Source organism: Podarcis bocagei (assembly GCF_964188305.1).
Source record: "Podarcis bocagei genome assembly, chromosome: 18".
Lineage (NCBI taxonomy): Eukaryota > Metazoa > Chordata > Lepidosauria > Squamata > Lacertidae > Podarcis > Podarcis bocagei.
The window spans coordinates 10351068-10371175 of NC_138144.1; the positions used below are offsets into that span (position 1 = coordinate 10351068).

The following is a 20108-nucleotide window of genomic DNA, read 5'->3' on the forward strand; positions in this document are numbered from 1 at the left end:
ACTACCCTTTGGAACTCCCTGCCTCTTGACAACAGGCGGATGCCTTTCCTGTACTCTTTCTGACTCCAGCCAAAAACATTTTTTGTTTATGCAAGCCTATCCAGACTTGACCCTCCAGATGTTGTGGGACTACCACTCCCATCACCCCTGACCGTTGGCCATGCTGGCTGAAGATGATGAGATTTGGAGTTCAACAGGAGGTATTCACAGCCTCACTATCCTGTCCTACTGCCTCAGACATCTCCGAACAGTGTGCTGGGCTTCTCTTCTCCAGATCCTCCCACCAGAAGGGGGGTCATCCAAGGGGTCTGAGCCCTCTGGGTCTGGTTCATTGGGCCCTGGAACTGCTGCCCTCCCTTAAAAAAACTTAAGTCAGCGCCCCCTTTTGCTTATAGGTCTACAGGGCATAATGAGAAGTGCAGGGGTGGTGAGGGGTCCGCCCCGCATTGTGGGTGCCCGGCGCATGCGCATGACCTCACGAGCATCGCACACATGATGACTGGCCCTGCTGGGCCTTGGCGTGCTGTGTGTTGTCATGCACACACCGTGTTGGGCACCTGCAGTGATAGTTTTGTGGGTGCCCTGGCAGCCAGGCCCCCCCCCAGAAATGTCTCCTATGACCTGAGTCACTTGATTAGTCACACTGAGATGATGCGCACTCAATACACATGTGGCTTCAATTCCAGCCTTTGTTTCCTGCTCTTGCTCAGCTTTTAATTATTTCTGATCCGGCTCTCAGCGCTGCAATTGGCTATCCATCTAACTGATAGATCAGAAGTTGCCACTCTTTTTCAGGGCGGCCTCCTGTCGGTTCCAAAAACTCAAAACTCATCCCCAGTACCCCTACTCTGCTCTATATAATTTTTCTTTTTTTAAAAGCATTGTTCAACCCAAGATGAATTAATTAAGTCAAGAATGATGCAACGGGTTTGAATAAAAACACTGTGGGTGGGAAATCAATCCTTGATACAAAGCTGCTATGTAATTATCTAATCTGAAGATAATCTGAGAAATTTTGGAAACGTAGTAAAAAATAATATTTGCAAAAAAGGAAAAGCATTGTTCGAAAGAGCGGTTTTCTCATGAGGAAGATCATGACACAATAGAACAGTAACAACTGATTGCCCTTTCATTCAGAATTCAAATAAAACTACTCAGTTTCATTCAATGAACTTTACACTTCCTGCACCCCCATCCTTGCCTCTTAGCAACCCCCTAAGCAATCCCATTCTCCCCCCGGGACAGAACTCCCCACTTTGAGAATCACTGATGCACCACAATTTTGGATTAGCCTGCCCACAACAAATAAAAATTAAGCATTGCAATTATTATGCCCTTACTTGTAGGAAGCGATGCTTCATTGTAACCTGGAAAGAAAAGGAACACTTGTTTAAAGGCAGAATCGGGTTCAGTTGCTTCCACTTTCTAGCGTGGACGTTCGCCCACTTTTGTCCTAGGATAGGTTGGGTCTCTTTATACCAGGAACGGCTAATATTTTTGCATTTTTGGTCCACTTTCATCTAGATGTCTACCAACTCCATCTGGTGTGATGGTTGAGACAGTCTGCACACCATCTCACCAGAGTGGGACATGCTCTCGTTATCTCCCACTTGGGATACTGCAATGTGCTCTCCGTGGGGCTACCTCTGAAGGTGACTTGGAAACTACAATTAATCCAGGATGCAACTGCCAGACTAGTGATTGGGAGCAGCCGCCGTGACCATATAACACCGGCCCTGAAAGACCTACATTGACTCCCAGTACGTTTCCGGGGGACAATTCAAAGTGTTGGTGCTGACCTTTAAAGCCCTAAATGGCCTCAGACCAGTATACCTGAAGGAGAGTCTCCACCCCCATTGTCCAGCCTGGACACAGAAGTCCAGCTCTGAGGGTCTTCTGGCGGTTCCCTCACTGGGAGGTGTGAAGCTACAGAGAACCAGGCACAGGGCCTTCTTGGTGGTGGCACCCTCCCTGTGACATGCCCTCCCATCAGATATCAAGGACATAAGTAACTATACAACCTTTAGAAGACATCTGAAGGTAGCCCTGTATCAGGAAGTTTTTTATGTTTGATGTTTTATTATGTTCCTGTATATGCTGGAAGCCACCCAGAGTGGCTGGGTACAACTAATAAAATGAGGAGGAGATGGATGGATGGATGGATGGGGTGAAGTGGTCTTTCTTTACCTATTTTCTGAAGTTGTCAGACTTGGTGGGGCAGATCAGGCCCTAAAACTGGAGATTAGCAACCCTACTGGCTTATATCCTAAATGTTCTGAGACACAGACAGATAGAAAATATCGGACAAATCAAAAACCTGGTTACCGTTCACATAGAGGCTGTTTGGGCTCAGATTGTAGGGACCCATCTTGGTGAAGCCATTGGTCTTGTTCACAATTTCGTGGTACACCATTACTTGATCAAAGGGGGGGGAGGAGGGGGATGGTGCCCTGTACGCGCAGACGGCACCCATTGCCGTTTCGTCCCCATCTCTCAACGGCCTGGAAGGGAAGGAAGAATGCAAAGAGAAACACTCAGAGTGGACCAGAGGTGATGGAGAAGATGTGGTTCCTATTGTCTGGACAACATAAGCACATGTCAGGGACTGCCTGGACGATGAGGAGTGGTGGGAAGAGCCAGCCGGGGAACCCTCAACAGAACCTCCAGAGGAGGAAGGCTCAGATCTCACTGAGGAGAGGGAAGATTAGGAGGTGGTGTTGGATCCTGAAGGGGCAACAGGGTTTGGTGAGCAGGAAGAGTCTGTGACAGGGAGCAGTTCAGACTCCCGGCTGAAGCAGAGGAGGGGAGTCAAGAGACTGCAGAAGAACCAGGGAGTCTCTGGCTGCAACAAGCTCCCTCCAAGAACACGCAGAATAATGAGGAGGGCAGAACAGAAGCCAGAGGTACACAGACGCAGCTTGAGGAGCCTTGGAGAGTGGGAAGGCAAGGTTGTGTTGGAGAAGGCTGACCTCAGAGCTGTCACTTGGCATCCCTGATAGTTTGGGCCGACGCCGCTGCCACTGGAGATGACTCTGCCAAGCTGAAAGAGAAAAAATACCGTTGGTAAACTTTGTTTAAACTTGTTAATATCGCTGCTAGCAAAAATACCTTGTAGACAGGAGCAGCATTCCCCCCCCCCCAAAAAAAAAGGGAGGTGGGGAAGTGGCATTTATTTCTTTTTTTATTTTATTTTATTAACATATAAAACACATACATATACATTTACACAATACACATACACAACACACTACCAAATTTTCATAGCATAAAACATACTACATTACTCTATATAATACCTACCTATACCGTACATATCAACAAACCTACACACCTGCCCCACATGGACACCCACCAAGTGACTTGACTTCCAGCCATCCTTGTTACGCTACTTTATTTTTCCAACTAGCTTAAACGCATTTCATTATTTCTTTAATCTCTTCTTCTGTCTTAACTTTACTCTCCTTTCACTCTAATCATTTTCTGGATTCACTCAGTATCTGTCAGAAATTCTACTTTTTCCACATAAATTTTTATGTATTCCTTAATGATAGCCCACTCCTTATTCACTTTTTGTACCATATCTCATCTTATCCTCCCTGTTAGTTCGGCAGTATGGAAGTATTCCATCATTTTAGATAGCCAGTCTGTTTTGCTTGGGACGCTGCTGCTTTCCCAATTTTTGGCAATCAATAATCTTGCTGCTGTAGTTGCATAAATAAATATTGGTCTGACCATTCTTTTTATTTCCTCTGACATGATACCTAGGAGAAAGGATTCTGGGTTTTTTTCAAATGAAAATCTAAACATCTTTTTCAGTTTGTTATAGCTATTTTCCCAGAATCCCACTATCTCTTTGCACTCCCACCACATATGTAGAAGGTTTCCTGCCCCGTTGTTGCATCTCCAACAGACATCACTAAAGGGAGTGGCATTTATTTCTAATACAGTTTGTTTAGTCTACAAAAAAACCCTGCTACATGGGATTGTAGGTGGGGTACCCTCTGGAAAATAGGATGACTCACAGGCGTTGTGTGATGGGAAGAGCTCAGCTGGGACTTTGGGGAGACAATTTATAATGAGATGGGGGGGGGGTTTAAAAGTTTGTTCCCAAAAAGACCAGAGGCATTTCTCTTAGGAATAATTGAGTCAGATGTTTCTAAGAACTGCCAGAATTTATTTCTCTATGCAACAACTGCAGCTTGGATTTTATATGCTCAAAAGTAGAGGGAGGGGGCAGTCCCAGCGAGGGAGGAATGGCAAATATGATGGAACACACAGAGTTGGTGAATCTAACCAGCAGAATTGGAGAGCTATAGGAAAAAGCATTTAAAGAGGATTGGAAAATGTTTGTAGACTAAATGAAGAACTTCTGTAAATGGGTCAAAACGCTAGCAGGTTTAGAATAAATTCAACGGTACAAAATATGTGGAAATAAAATGTGAAAAGAGAAAAGACAGAGTGATTATAATATGCAGCGGTAAAAGATGTTATAAGGAAGGCATGGAAAGGCAGAAGGGAAGTCAATGTTCTAATTTTAAAATTTTTTGATTGTAATGTTGAATGAAAACTGTGATGATGAAACCATGTGAATAAAAGTTTAAAAGAGAGAGAGAAGAGCCCAGCTGGGCAGAGGTCCAGCACAAGGCTGGTCTCTGACACAAACAGAACCCAGAGCTCCTAGGGACCTTTGAGGAGCAACATTCCAGCAGATACACTGACTATGTCAACCCAAAAGGACCACAAACAATTATCAACAACTGGATCAGAACCGGACTCTTACCACCGTGGTGAGAGCTTTTTCCGTGGCATTGAAGACCTTCGAATGCGGAATTCCCATCTCCGACTTGTATTTGAGGTTGGTGACAGTGTAATTGACAGTGAAGTGCTCAATTGCCCGAGCTGGGGGGGTCTGAGTTGTTGCTGGAATAAAGTGGAGACGGAGGCAGTCTTAGGCAAGAGGGAGAAAATTCAGCTTGGCTCTCATTTCAATGCAGAACTAATAGGTTTACACTTCATTCCCATTAGAGCCATTATCAAGGCATCCTTATGCCTCTTGTAAGGATTCTACAGCCTTTCGTAGTTCTACTTACATGGTTCCAGAGGGACTTCATTATATCCTGGGGGGAAAGAGAAGAGGTGATAGTTTGTGGAGAGAAAAAGAAGACATTGCAGCATTTTTCTCTAAGGCAAAACCGGCAGGAAAATAGGCAAGATTCTCCCTCCCCTCTGCCCTGCAGCTCTCCATATTGGGATTGGTGCCTCCTTGTACTGTATTTTTTGCTCTATAGGACGCACTTTTTCCCCTCCAAAAATTAAGGGGAAATGTGTGTGCGTCCTATAGAGCGAATGCAGGCTGCGCAGCTAAGCCCAAAGCCAGAACAGTGAGACGGAGCGCTCCGTCTCGCTGTTCTAGCTTGGGGATGGCTGCGCAAAGGCTGCGCTCTGGGGGCTTCAGGCAGCTATCCGCAAGCCTTCGGAGTGCAGCAGGAAGGCTGCGCTTGGAAGGCTTGAGGATAGCCGCCTGAAGCCTGGAGAGCGAGAGGGGTCGGTGCACACCGATCCCTCTTGCTCTCCATGCTTCGCTTTGCTGGAGAGGCGCTGCACAGTTTTCCCTCTCTGCACAGCGCCCCTTCAGCGAAGCGGGAGGAGAAATGGAAGGGGCTCTGTTTCTCCTGCTGCTTCGCTGAAGGGGCGCTGAGCAGAGAGGGGAAGAATCCCGCCCCCCGTTCTCCCCCTCCTATGGTCCGGTGCGTCCTATAGAGTGAAAAATACAGTATTTTCTCTCTCCCTTAATAAAGACACTAAATGTGCGATAGACTCCTGTCTTCCTCTCTGACCTGTGAATGACCTGATTTTCCTGTTAGCCCCTTGACACCCCAATGGGAAGGCCATTCAAAAGCATGGCGCCTGAGGCAATCTATAGCACGATGAGCAAATGCCCAAAAACGCTACCGTTAATGTAGAGACTGTATCTTTCCAAGTCGTAGGGCCCCATCTTGGTGAAGCCACTTGTCCGGTTAACAATTTCATGATATACATTCACTCGGTCGAACGCCGGGGCAGCGGAGCTGTTCCGGTAAGAGCAGACGGCGTCCATCCCGGTTTCGTCCCCTTTTTGCACCGGTCTGGAAGGCAAGAGAAAGGATTTGAGCAGGAGCCTTTGGAACTGGCCCAAGGGGTGGGTCCGAGAGGAATGAAGCTGCTGCTGTCTGGGGAAGAGATGATCAAAACTGAAATGTCTACAAGTAAAAGGAAGGCTGACCTCAGAGTTGACACTCTGCATCCCATATACGTCGGGCCGATACTGCTACTGCGGAGGACTCTTCCAAACTGAAAAAGAAAGGATCCGTTGAGTATTGTTATTTTGAATCCAATATTCCGAGTGAGTAAATGTTATTTGTACCTTTTACGAGATTGTGTGATTGTTATTTTAAGGGGAAATACCAGGAGAATCCAGTCTGCCTTAAAGCATCCTGGATTAAGGCTAAAATTAGCTGGTCTAAGCTTCCCTTTCAAGCTGCTGAACTCACAAACATGAGGAAGGGAAGATAATATCTAATAAATTTAGCATCAAGTCACATCCCAACAGTTACAACCTACTTAATAGCCAGTTTATGGACCAAAACTTATGTCTAAAAGGTCCTAGCCTACTATTGGAGGTCAAACTACCAGGGAACACCACCAAAGCATCCCAAACAATCAACGCCAACTGGAACCAGTCTTACCAGAGTGGTGAGTGCTTTCTCTGTGGAGTTGAACGCCTTCGAATTGGGAGTTCCCATCTCTGGTTTGTATCTGAGGTTGGTTACAGTGCAGTTCATGGTGAAGTGTTCAACTGCCAGGGCTGGGGTCGGGGTTGGTGCTTTGGTCACCAAGGGTGAAACAGCTGGAAAGGAAAACAGCTATAAACCAATGCTCTTCCACTGAAGCTCTGCAAGAGACCCAACATCTTCTGGCTCCCCTTCCCCTCTCCCCACGTTCTGAACAGACTCAAAGTTAGGATTTGATTGTGGGACTTACTTGGTTTGAGAGGTTGCTCATTGTAGCCTAGGCAAAAAGGAAAGATAAGAGCAATTAGCATGAAAGCCAGCAGCATATCTCTTCTTTCTCGTATCCAAAAATGCAAGAAGGGCTTTTACACTCGCCAGAAGCTCAGCTCTGCCCTCGCTGGTCCTGGAAGGATCCTTTGAAAAAGTCCCATATGCTCAGAGACTTTGTGCCTGTTCATTGGGGGAGATAGGAAGCCCAGAGCACTTGTTCTTTAGATGTCCCTTTTATGAAGAGGCATGTAGTAAGACCACTGATCCCCTGCTGGTGAGGCTCACTGACCTCCCGGAAAAGCAAAAAATGACCTTTCCCTGTTAGGCAAAGATCATAAGACGACCCGGATGATCGCCAGATTCTGTGTACAGATCTGTAGGCGCAGACCATCCCCCAACCCAAATTAGTTCGTTAAGAAAATCCCCAAACTCGGTTACATGGGTGATTCTGGGTCATCTCTCTGTGGTAGCTTATCTTAAAGTTTTAAGTGTCTATACGCTTATTGCATTTATAAATTTTAAATTCATTGTTGTATGTTGTTTTAAATGTTTGCTTTCCTTCAGGGATTGTACCCCTAAGTGTGTTTTATAAGCTGGTCTCCGACCGTAATAAATTTATCTATCCATCTATCTAGCATGAAAGGCAAGGGGGAGAAAGAATTATTACGGGGATCCCTGATTGCAAAATGCAGGCACCTGTGAGAACACACACACACCAAACCCCCTCCATCTCTATAAGGAAAGAACAATAAATGTTGTGTGAAAAAGGATTCCCATCATGGCAGAGCACACTGCTCCCATACTGTGTCGGAATGAGCCTTTGGCAACACTGCAATACTGCAAACACGCCCACAGATATTCAACACACGTGAAATGCATAAAAACTATTTGGCCAATGTCGTTTCGTTTCATTTTTTTCATTTCACTTTAAATTTGGCTACCATTATTTTATTATTATCATTTACTGAATTTATATACCACGCCATAGCTGGAGGACTCAGGGTGCTTCACAGAACAAAATCAAAATAGAAAACCACAACATATATAATCAGTATCTACCGTTGACGTAGAGGCTGTATCTTTCCATGCTGTAGGGACCCATCTTGGTGAAACCACTGGTCCGGTTGACGATTTCACGGTACACCTTCACTCGGTCAAAGGCGGGCATGGTGGAGTCGTTGCGGTAAGTGCAGACGGCGTCCATTCCGGTTTCATCCCCGCCTCTCACCGGTCTGAGAGGAGAGGGAGAAGGAAAGAAAGGGTTTTAGCAGAGATATTGGGATGTGTGGGTCAAGAGAAAGGAGTATTGAATTGTTAGGAACAGAAGGGCAGAGGATGCCGCTGGTCCTCATGATTTTGAACAATGGCTGGTTTAACTAGGAACCCAGGGATCTGACTTATACCGACTGGTCCATCAAGCTCAATATTGTCCACACTGATTGGCAGCACCTCTCCAGCAGTCTTCCTTACTACCCTGCCCTACCCAGAGGTGCTGAGGACTGAGTCTGGGGCCTACTGCTTGCATAGCAGACACTCAGCAACCAAGTTATGGTCTTTCCCCTAAATGTAGTACAAGATTCTAGTCCTCTAGGTTAAACAGGAGATCGGGAAGCTGCCCCATACTCAGTCAGACCATCTAGTTTGGTATTCTCCACTCTCCAGGGCCAGATTCACTACCTTCCCTTCCCTTCCCCATTTCCTGCCCTTTGGTATTTGTACTGTATTTATTAGGAAATGTATTTTACAAAGAATAAGTTATCCTGGGGAAAAGAAAACCTATGTAATGTAATGTAATGCCTGTAAAATCTTGTAACTCCAATTAAGGGCACAGAAATGCTGGATCGTGGCCTTGTCAATGTGTTAACGCCCTTTAAAAGTGACCATGAGTATGTCTGAAGGAGGACAGACAATTGACCATGAGTATGTCTGGTGAGGACAGACAAGCTATAATATATGGGCCGCTTCAAAGGAATTTTGGAAGCTAGAAGATCCTCTCTTGGACTCAAGAGAGTGAGATGCGTTGCATTGGACTTAGCATATATGTATGATATTGCTTGTAATAGCTGCTATCCTGCAAGTAAAGAGTCATCTTCAAAGTCTCGTGTGTGGCTTCTACTTCATCACTAGGGCTTCGAGGGTGAAACGGCTGCATCACTCTGCGTGACTCAGGAAAAAAGCGAGGCTTACTTCAAAGCTGTGACTTTGCATCCCGAATACTCTGGGCCGATACTGCCTACGGAGAAGATTCTGCCAAGCTGGGAAAAAAGACAAGATACATTGAGTACGTTGAACCTAGACGCTCCTCACCTTACGAGAATCAATTTTGGCAAGTGGATCCTAACCCAACTCTTACCAAATGCCTGTCTAAATAAAGAAGAAAAAAAGTCCTAGCCTGCCAGTGGAGGTCAAACTACCAGGGAACACCACCACAGCATCCCAAACAATCGACGCCAACTGGAACCAGTCTTACCAGAGTGGTGAGTGCTTTCTCTGTGGAGTTGAACGCCTTCGAATTGGGAGTTCCCATCTCTGGCTTGTATCTGAGGTTGGTTACAGTGCAGTTCACGGTGAATCGTTCAACCACCAGGGGTGGGGTTGGGGTTGGTGCTTTGGTTGGCACTGGGGGCAAAACAGCTGGAAAGGAAAGCAACGATATCTTGACAGTCTTCCGTTGAAGCTCTATCACGAGACCGTCACCCCCGGTTCTCCTTCCCTGCCCTCCATGTTCTGAATGGACTCAAAATCAGGTTTCTAATACGGTACTTACTTGTTTCACGAGGCTGTTCGTTATAGCCTAGGCAAAAGGGAAGGAAGGAATGGTTTGTGTTAGAATCAATGTGATGAAAGAATTCTTGCTTTGATCCCTGGTCTACAATATACACTTGCCCGTGGACAGTTGGGGGGGGGGGAACCCCACCATATCCCAGGAAGCCATAACAAATACACAATCAAAGGCACAGAATCATAGAATTGTGGTGGTGGAAGGGACTCTGAGGGTTATCTAGTCCAAACCACTGCAATGCAGAAATCACACCGAAAGGATCCCTGATAGGCAAAAAACCTCCAATGAATGTTTTTTTTTATATATATAAAATTTTTATTGGGTTTTCCGCTTTTATATAGACAATACAAACACAACAATAACACAAGACACAAACATGTATAAATTCAGCAGATCCTCTTCTCATAACCTTGTTCCCTGACTTCCCCCCACCCCCCCTCGTGCATCCCAATTCCCAAGATTATATCAGCAAGTTGGTATTTCTCCTCTTAACCATCTTATTCATTTTGTTGCCTCTTTTCTAATAAAAAAAAATTTGATTTTCCTAAGTTGGGCTTAAGTTCTCTTCCATCGATTTTTCATTTTGTCTTGAATAAAAGTCATATTAACCAAACATGAAAGTCTTAAGAGTTTTTAAGAATCTCCTCTTCCCTCCCTCCCATCCCCGGTTTTTGTCCCTTCCCAATAAAAATCCAAAGCCAAGATTCTCAGCCTGGGTTCCTCACGTCCGAGGCTTTCAAGTCCCTTTCAGTCCCTCTCCGCCGGTCTCGTTGGTAGTCCTTTATGTCAATCGTCGAGTCTGGAAAAGGATCTTTCACCATCAAAACATATTCTCTTCCCACAAGGAGATTTGAAAGCAACTGCTGGAGTGTTTCCACAAAGCCTGTATCCTCAAAGTCAAAGTCCAAACGGAGGCCCCAATCATATTTCTTTATTTTAAGTTCCTGTACATATTGTCCCAGAACCTCCTCCTTCTTCTTCTGCATCTTTCGCAGACTTGTGGTAGATATGTTCCCAGAGTCTCCTTGCTTGTGTTCCACAGATGTCAGCTTTTGGTTGTTGCTTCCCAAGGTTACTTTCTCTTTTTCTTGTTTAGTCTCTTCCACCTCTGTAGACATTGTTTCCCATTCAGCTGTGGATTCTTTCTCATTCAGGTCCTCAATACAAACAGCAGAGTTGCCTGTTCCCAAGGTCATAATGTTAAGTTGTTTATTCATGGCTAAGCTCTGCTCTTGTAAGGTTCCCACCAATTGAAACATCCTTTCGATTTCCACTAGTAACTTTCCATCCACAGCCATTGTATCCATTGTAGTTTCACAGAATTCCCCCTAGAGGGAATCTGGTTACTTATTAGTCTTTTCTCCAACAGTCCTTTAGCTTGTTATTGTTACTTTGTTTCCAACAATTTTAACTCAATTATAACTCGTCTTATTCCAGAGGGATCTTAAATAGTGATTTTTCCGCTTTAAACTGCCCGTTTGACAGCTTTGACAGCTGTCAAACTCCGCAGCTCTTACCCAGGCACAAAGGCAGGACGTTCCCGAGCCCGGGAGGGGGGGTTGCTCAAAACATAAAGAGGGTCTCCAAAACTCCACTCTCCAGCACAAAATTTCCTTTAACTAAATCTTGAAAGTTAGTGTCCTTTTTAACTCACCCCACCAAGGGTAGGCTCTCCAGCTTAGCTCTTATGTCGTTGCTTAAATCGTCTGCAGGGGGGGTGGACTTCCTTTTAGCACACCCCCCCGGTCGTCTCCAATTCAAGGAAAAAATTTTTAAAGTCCCAATCCGTCTTACTCACGGGTAATTCTTTCAGTCCAAATTTTCAAGGAAGCAAGTCAGCGCTCTTCAGCCATGGCACACGGCTTCGCTCCGCTGGGGTAGTGATTTACTCTCAGCACCACGCCACTCTCCGTATCCTCTCCGTAGCCTTTATTTTTTTTTTTTTTTTTTTTTTTTTTTTGTATGAGAATCTTGCATTTATTATTTTTTTTTTTTAAAATAATTTTTTATTGCGTTTCTTTTCATAGGTTAACAAATTTGTTTACATGACAACATGCAAGAAACATTTTTTATATATATATATATGAAGAAAAATAAGAAAAAAAGAAATATTAAGCAACTTTCCTTAACGTCCTTCAACAATTCACTTTTGGACTTCCTCACATCCTCTCGGCATTGCATTCATTGTTCTAACCAGTTCAGCAATTTGTTATCTTGTTTCCCATCTTATTATACCTTTAAATATATTATGTTACCAATTTCAAAAAATTTGTATTTTAGTTTTAAGACTCTTAATAAACATAATATTTTGTTTCAAATATGTCTCGTTTTTTTCCGTCAATGCTTACTTTATCATTTGCTTAAAATAAATTGCAGAAGCATAACGTTTCTTAATCGTGCGCTATCTTAACATTCAAACAACTTATAATGTTTTTGCAAATAGTCCTTAAATTTTTTCCAGTCCTCCTCCATTGTTTCTTCGCTCAGATCTCGGATTCTGCCAGTCATTTCTGCCAACTCCATGTAGTCCATCAGCTGCGTCTGCCAGTCCTCCAGTGTGGGTAAATCTGGTGTCTTCCAGAGCTTTGCAATAAGGATCCTTGCTGCTGTAGTTGCATACATAAACAAAGTTCTATCCTTCTTTGGCACCTTCCGGTCCACCATGCCCAGAAGAAAGGCCTCTGGTTTCTTAGCAAAGGTATATCTGAATACCTTTTTCAGCTCATTATGTATCATTTCCCAAAAGGCCTTTACTTTCGGGCAGGTCCACCAGAGGTGAAAGAATGTCCCTTCTGCCTCCTTGCATTTCCAACATTTATTATCAGAAAGATGATATATTTTAGCCAACTTGACTGGGGTCATGTACCACCGGTATACCATTTTCATAATGTTCTCTTTCAAGGCACTACATGCCGTGAATTTCATACCGGTGTTCCATAACCTTTCCCAGTCCTCAGACATAATGTTGTGTCCTACATCCTGTGCCCATTTTATCATAGCAGATTTAACTGTCTCATCCTGTGTGTTCCATTTAAGCAGCAAGTCATACATCCTCGAAAATACCTTAATCTTTGGTTCTAACAGCTCCGTCTCCAGTTTCGATTTCTCCAGCTGGAAACCCACTTTTCTGTCCATTTTGAATACCTCTTGAATTTGAGCATAATGTAGCCAGTCTCGCACCTTACCTTTTAATTTATCCTGGCTTTGGAGCTTCCAGTTATCTCCAACTCTTTCAATCAGTTCCCAATACTTTGGCCAGTAGGCCTCCATATTGGGCTTTTTTTTAGAAATCTTGGCTTCCACAGGTGATAGCCACCTCGGGGTCTTGCTTTCTAATAAGTCCTTGTACTTCATCCAGACGGCATCCAGACGGCAAAAATTGATTTTCTGACAATATGGTTTTTGAACAATTTATGAACCTTCGCCTTGTCATACCACAAGTATGCATGCCAACCATACACATTATCAAACCCCTCCAGATCTAGGACATCGGTGTTTTCCAACAGGAACCAATCCTTCAACCAGCAGAAGGCTGCAGCTTCATAGTACAACCTTAAGTCCGGCAGGGCAAACCCCCCTCTCTCTTTTGAGTCGGTTAGTATTTTAAATTTTATTCGGGGCTTTTTGCCCTGCCAGACAAACTTAGAAATATCCTTCTGCCATTTTCCAAAACATTCCATTCTGTCCACGACCTGAAGGGTTTGAAATAAAAATAGCATTTTTGGCAAAACACACATCTTTATAGCTGCGATTCGGCCTGACAAGGTAAGTTTCAATCTTGACCAAATATCCAGATCTTTTTTAATTTCCAACCAACATTTTTCATAGTTATCTTTAAAAAGATTTAAATTTTTAGTGGACAAATATACCCCCAGGTATTTCACTTTTTTAACCACACTTAGCTCTGTCTCTTTCTGATACCCCTCTATCTCTGTAGGTGTCAAATTTTTGACCAAAACCTTAGTTTAAAAAGGCTCTTCGTGAATCGGGGAGGGCGCTTAAGGTGCCCACCAAGTCACCAGGTCCTCAGGCATCCGCGCCTGAGGTTTTTGAGGGTCCCCGCGTCGCCGTCGCGGCAGGACCCGTCCCCAGCGGAGCCGATTCCCTCCGGAGCTCGGAGGGAATCCGCCATTAGCTGTCCGCGCCAACCCGGAAGTCCAAAACCTCCAATGAATGTTCCACCACGTCCCACCATGTTCCAAGGCCCTCTCTTCCACTGTTGAACAGCTCTCACCATCAGAAAGTTATTCCTGATGTTTAGTCACAATCTCTTTTCTTGTCATTTGAATCTACTTGTTTGTGTCCTACCCTCTGGTGCAGCAGAAAACAAGCTTTCCCCATCTTCCATGTTCAGATATTTCCTCGCCCTTCTAATATTTGAAAATGGCTATCTTATCTCCTCTCAGTCTCCTCTTCTCCACACTAAACTTACCCAACTCTCTCAACTATTCTTCATAAGGTTTGGTCTCCAGGCCCTTATTGGTCACCCTCCTCTGCACATGCCAACATCCTTCTTAAATTGTAGTGCCCAGAATTGGACACCGTATTCCAGGTGTGGTCTGACCAAGGCAGAACAGAGTGGGACTATGACTTCCCTTGATATCGACACTAGACTTCTGTTGATGCTGCCTAGAAGAGCATTCAAATTTTGGCTGCGGTCTCACCCTGTTGATACATGTTAAGCTTGTTGTTTACTAAGACACCTAGACTTTTTTCACGTGCTGTCAAGCCAGGTGCCTCCCCAATTCTCTTTTCTGCACCTGGTTATTCCTCCCTGAATGTGAAGGAACAACCTGATGCACAAAGTTTCCCAAACTTCCTAACTTGCCACTCCTTACTCCAAAGTGTAGAGCCACCACAACCATTCAGAAGCATTAGAATAACGCAAACACACCCCCACGCCTTACTACTAAATCTTCTTTAAAAACCAACACTAGGCTACCGTTGACGTAGAGGCTGTATCTTTCCATGCTGTAGGGACCCATCTTGGTGAAACTGCTGGTCTGGTTGACGATCTCATGGTACAACTTCACTCGGTCAAAGGCGGGGCTGGTGGAGTCGTTGCGGTAAGTGCAGACGCCATCCATTCCAGTTTCATCCCCGTCTCTCACCGGTCTGGGGAAAGAGAGAGAGAATTTGGGATGCAGGACTGACCCCAAAGGTGGAAAACAGAGGAGGGAGAAAGTCCCTCTTGCCAGAGTGAGAAATGACCAAAGGATATATATTTCTGCATTTGAGGAAGGCTTACCTGAGCTGAGTCACTTCGCATCCCAGGTACGCTGGGCCAATGCTGCTGTTGCGGAGAATTCTTCCAAACTGAAGAAGGAAGGAAACATTGAATTGGTGAAATCATCAGGATCACCCACGACATGTCCCATGCCAGTCTCACAAGTAGATGGGGATCAGACTTACCAGCATGGTGAGTGCTTTCTCTGTAGCGTTGAAGGCCTTTGAGTTGGGAGTTCCCATTTCTGGCTTGTATCTGAGGTTGGTTACGGTACAGTTGAGGGTGAAGTGTTCAAGTTTTGGGATTGGGGTTGGCATTGGGGTTGGCGTTGGCAGAGTGGCTGCAAGTGGAAGAATAGGAGGTACATTGTGTGATGGGATTGTGACACACAGCAAAGCAATCAACAAAAGCATGTTAAAATTTATGCTCTTCCACTTTGGCACGGCCATTACTGACACCTTCATATAACTGCAACCCCTTGAGTTTGTCATGAGGAGCACAATTTAAGGATAACGATATGGTACTTACTTGATGCAACAGGAACTTCATTATAACCTAGGACAAAGAAAGACATTCTGGTTTATGAATGGACCAAGACAGTGGTGTTTCAGTTGTAGACACTTGAAAAGGTTCAATCCAGACTTCCACTGAGCGTAATCCTCCTCAGGGGGGGCTGCCCCCCTCTGCATGCCCCACTCCCAAAGTTCCTTCTGCCTATGAAACATGAATTCCCCATTAACAGAGCTCTCAGTTCTGGAGTGAGAGGCCTCATCTCTCAGGAAATCATGGACACAACAAGAAAACTGAGCTCAGAGGAAAGTCTATTTCTGTAGTATGACACAAACCCCACACAGAGATAAGGCGTGCACACGAGAAGATTAGGAAACAGCTGGTTACCATTGACGTAGAGGCTGTATCTTTCCATGCTGTAGGGACCCATCTTGGTGAAACCACTGGTCTGGTTGACAATTTCATGGTACACCCTCACCCGGTCAAAGGTGGCCGTGGTGGAGTCGTTGCGGTAAGTGCAGATGGCATCCATTCCGGTTTCATCCCCATCACTCACAGGTCTGGGAGGAGAGAGAGAGAGAGAGGTGTTGAACAGAATTATGAGCAGTTGGAACGGTTGGGTGAGAGGATCATTTGTGTCTGTTCAAGGGATGATCAGACCTAAAAGGTTCCCGTGTTTGAGGATGGCTGACCTGAGCTGAGTCACTTTGCATCCCACATACGCCGTGCCAATGCTGCTGTTGCGGAGAATTCTTCCCAGCTGAAAAATGAAGGAAGCATTGAGTTCATCAAACATATAGGATCATGGGAAGCTATTCTCACAAGTGGGCAGGAATTGGACTTACCAGCGTGGCAAGAGCTTTCTCTGTAGCGTTGAAGGCCTTTGAATTGGGCGTCCCCATTTCTGGGTTATACTTGAGGTTGGTTACGGTCCAGTTGACGGTGAAGGGTTCAACTGCCAGGGCTGGGGTTGGTGTCAGGGCTGGTGGAGGGGCTACCACAGGAAATGAAATAAATGGATCAGGCAGAGGTTAGCGCCTCATTGCATGGTGTGACTGATCGGAATAACAACCAATCAATTTATATGTGTTCACATGGATGTTCTTCAATTGACAAACGGCCAACACTATTGCCTTCCTATAACTCCTTCCCTTGAGTTTGGTGAAAGGGCCATGAAGGGCTTTAAGATGTAGGATTTTTAAAAGTAAACTTACTTGATTTAGCTGGGACCTCGTGATAACCTGGGAAAAAGAAGGTACACAGGTTTATTAATGAGGAAAGACAGTGGTGTTTCAGATGGAGATTCTGGCAAAGAATAGAACTGGTTGCATCCAGAATTCCCTTGCGTGGTGTGTTGCTTGGAAGGTGGGAGTCCTCCAATCTATCTCCCTCCCAACCAGCTCTGTGGGGATTAGGAAAGCTTCTTGAACATGGGCTACGTGGTGCAGTAATAGGGGCAGCAACAGGAAGAAGGCATCCTTCTCAGTGGTTGATGACCTCTTCCACAATCTATCTCTGCAGCCAATTCAGCTTCCTTCAGCCCATTTGAAAGCACGTCATTCTGGAGATGGAGCCCTCATCTCTCTGAAAACATTGAACCTGATGAGCAGACGGGACCCTCAGGACTACCTGCGCTGTAACTACGACACAAACCACACAGAGAGGTAATCTATGTACATGAAATCTTCAAGAAACACTAGGCTACCGTTGACGTAGAGGCTGTATCTTTCCATGCTGTAGGGACCCATCTTGGTGAAACTGCTGGTCTGGTTGACGATCTCATGGTACAACTTCACTCGGTCAAAGGCGGGCGTGGTGGAGTCGTTGCGGTAAGTGCAGACGGCGTCCATTCCGGTTTCATCCCCGTCTCTCACCGGTCTGGGGAAACAGAGAGAGAATTTGGAATGCAGGACTGACCCCAAAGGTGGAAAACAGAGGAGGGAGGAAGTCCCTCTTGCCAGAGTGAGAGAGGACCAGAGGATATGCATTTCCGCACTTGAGGAAGGCTTACCTGAGCTGAGTCACTTCGCATCCCAGGTACGCTGGGCCAATGCTGCTGTTGCGGAGAATTCTTCCAAACTGAAGAAGGAAGGAAACATTGAATTGGTGAAATCATCAGGATCACCCACGACATGTCCCATGCCAGTCTCACAAGTAGATGAGAATCAGACTTACCAGCATGGTGAGTGCTTTCTCCGTAGCGTTGAAGGCCTTTGAGTTGGGAGTTCCCATTTCTGGCTTGTATCTGAGGTTGGTCACGGTACAGTTGAGGGTGAAGTGTTCAAGTTTTGGGATTGGGGTTGGCATTGGGGTTGGCGTTGGCAGAGTGGCTGCAAGTGGAAGAATAGGAGGTACATTGTGTGATGGGATTGTGACACACAGCAAAGCAATCAACAAAAGCATGTTAAAATTTATGCTCTTCCACTGAGGCACGACCATTGCTGACACACTCATATAACTGCAACCCCTTGAGTTTGTCATGAGGAGCACAATTGTTTATATTTTTATTTTATTGGGTTTTATAAACAAGAATAATGTAATAATAATAATAATAATAATAATAATAATAATAATAATAATAATATAATTTTTATATATACCCCGCCCTCCCCAGCCAAGGCCGGGCTCAGAGCAGATTACAAGCAATAATAAAAACAAGTTGAGTGATTACAACTTAAAAACAAAATTAAAATACAGCATTAAAATATTGAAACATTAACATATTAAAATGTAGCCTCAACGCAGGAGAAGGAAAAGAAAAAAGAAAGAGAGGGAGGGAATCAAATTGGCTCCAAGCCAAAGACCAGGCGGAACACCTCTGTCTTACACGCCCTGCGGAAAGAAATCAGATCCTGCAAACAAGTATAGCAAGTATTCTCATGTCGTTTGTGTATCACAAAAATACCATAATAAATGGGGGGGGGGAATTCTACAACCTATGCACACAATTTAAGGATAACGATATGGTACTTACTTGATGCAACAGGAACTTCATTATAACCTAGAACAAAGGAAGACAGGCTTGTTTATGAATGGACCAAGACAGTGGTGTTTCAGTTGTAGACACTTGAAAAGGGTTCAATCCAGACTTCCTCTGAGTGTAATCCTCCTCAGGGGAGGCTCCCCCCTCTCCATTCCCCCCTCTTTCCACCTATGAAACATGAAATCCCCTCAGAAGGGAGCTGTACCTGAAGGAAGAACTGAGGGGAGAGACTCCATCAGGCCAGCCCTCCTTCCACCTGCCTTGCTCCACCCTCTAGTCTCTGCTTCCCAATGTGTATTGTATTGTTTTATGTACTGTGGCTTGCCATTGTTTTATTGATTATAGTTTAGATATCATTTATTGTAACTGTTGAGTGGATTTCTGTTTAACTTTTATATGTTGATTGATAGGGAACTGCCATCGGCTCAGAGGCGAGAAATAGAAGGGCAGTTTGGGTTACAGGGATCCTCCGCAAATCTTGCGAAGCAGCTCAGTTCCTCTTCCGGGGAGGAGAAAAGCCCCACCTCCAGTGGGGAAGAGGTACAAGGACCAGAGGACTTCTGGGCAAGCTGGTCTGGAGGGAAACACGCCCTTCCCATCGCCCATTCTGCACAGTAGTTTGGGGCGCAGAGAGGGGAGGAGACGGCTGGGGGGTAACGAAACTCTTATGTTGGGGGAGGTTAAAAAAAAAAAGACCACTCCCAGATTCTGCTAGCAACTGAGCCAGACATGAGCTTTGTAAATAGTTTGCACAAAAATAAAGCCTGTAAAACACAGGTCCTGTTACTCTCGAGCAACCGCTACAGCCACCTGACATTGATATTATCATTTTATACTATTCTAATGATTGTTGAATGTTACTTTTTTATGTAGGCTGCCTATTTTAAAGTTATTGTTATTATCACATTTTTGTATTGCATTAGATTGTTATAAGATGTACATTTTTTGTTTCTTCAGCTTGTAAACCGCCTTGAGTATTGTAAGATAGAAAGACGGTGTACAAATTAAAAATGATGATGATGATGGAGTGAGAGGCCTCATCTCTCAGGAAATCATGGACACAACAAGAAAACTGAGCTCAGTCTACTTCTGTAGTATGACACAAACCCCACACAGATATAAGGCGTGCACACGAGAAGATTAGGAAACAGCTGGTTACCATTGACATAGAGGCTGTATCTTTCCATGCTGTAGGGACCCATCTTGGTGAAACCGCTGGTCTGGTTGACAATTTCATGGTACACCCTCACCCGGTCAAAGGTGGGCGTGGTGGAGTCGTTGCGGTAAGTGCAGATGGCATCCATTCCGGTTTCATCCCCATCACTCACAGGTCTGGGAGGAGAGAGAGAGAGGTTGAGTAGAATTATGAGCAGTTGGAACGGTTGGGTGAAAGGATCATTTGTGTCTGTTCAAGGGATGATCAGAGCTAAAAGGTTCCCGTGTTTGAGGATGGCTGACCTGAGCTGAGTCACTTTGCAACCCACATATGCCGGGCCAATGCTGCTGTTGCGGAGAATTCTTCCCAGCTGAAAAATGAAGGAGGCATTGAGTACATCAAACCAATAG

At 44.9% G+C, this 20108-nt stretch overlaps 1 protein-coding gene across 1 annotated transcript in view; it reads right to left on the minus strand.

Annotated features, from left to right (window-relative positions):
* Nucleotides 1–20108, minus strand: part of LOC308577424 (mucin-16-like) — a 61833-nt gene that overhangs the window by 25074 nt on the left and 16651 nt on the right. The window contains exons 33-59 of the mRNA XM_081177551.1: nt 20001–20068; nt 19702–19874; nt 18534–18560; nt 17735–17889; nt 17571–17638; nt 17265–17437; nt 16774–16800; nt 16405–16553; nt 16252–16319; nt 15947–16119; nt 15578–15604; nt 15235–15389; nt 15071–15138; nt 14765–14937; nt 9808–9834; nt 9511–9674; nt 9228–9295; nt 8100–8272; nt 7021–7047; nt 6726–6886; nt 6263–6330; nt 5953–6125; nt 5091–5117; nt 4781–4920; nt 2970–3040; nt 2326–2501; nt 1341–1367 (exon numbers count right to left, since the gene is read on the minus strand). Of these exons, the coding sequence (XP_081033677.1) occupies nt 1341–1367; nt 2326–2501; nt 2970–3040; nt 4781–4920; nt 5091–5117; nt 5953–6125; nt 6263–6330; nt 6726–6886; nt 7021–7047; nt 8100–8272; nt 9228–9295; nt 9511–9674; nt 9808–9834; nt 14765–14937; nt 15071–15138; nt 15235–15389; nt 15578–15604; nt 15947–16119; nt 16252–16319; nt 16405–16553; nt 16774–16800; nt 17265–17437; nt 17571–17638; nt 17735–17889; nt 18534–18560; nt 19702–19874; nt 20001–20068 (2806 nt within the window). The remainder of the gene's footprint in view (nt 1–1340; nt 1368–2325; nt 2502–2969; nt 3041–4780; nt 4921–5090; nt 5118–5952; nt 6126–6262; nt 6331–6725; nt 6887–7020; nt 7048–8099; nt 8273–9227; nt 9296–9510; nt 9675–9807; nt 9835–14764; nt 14938–15070; nt 15139–15234; nt 15390–15577; nt 15605–15946; nt 16120–16251; nt 16320–16404; nt 16554–16773; nt 16801–17264; nt 17438–17570; nt 17639–17734; nt 17890–18533; nt 18561–19701; nt 19875–20000; nt 20069–20108) is intronic.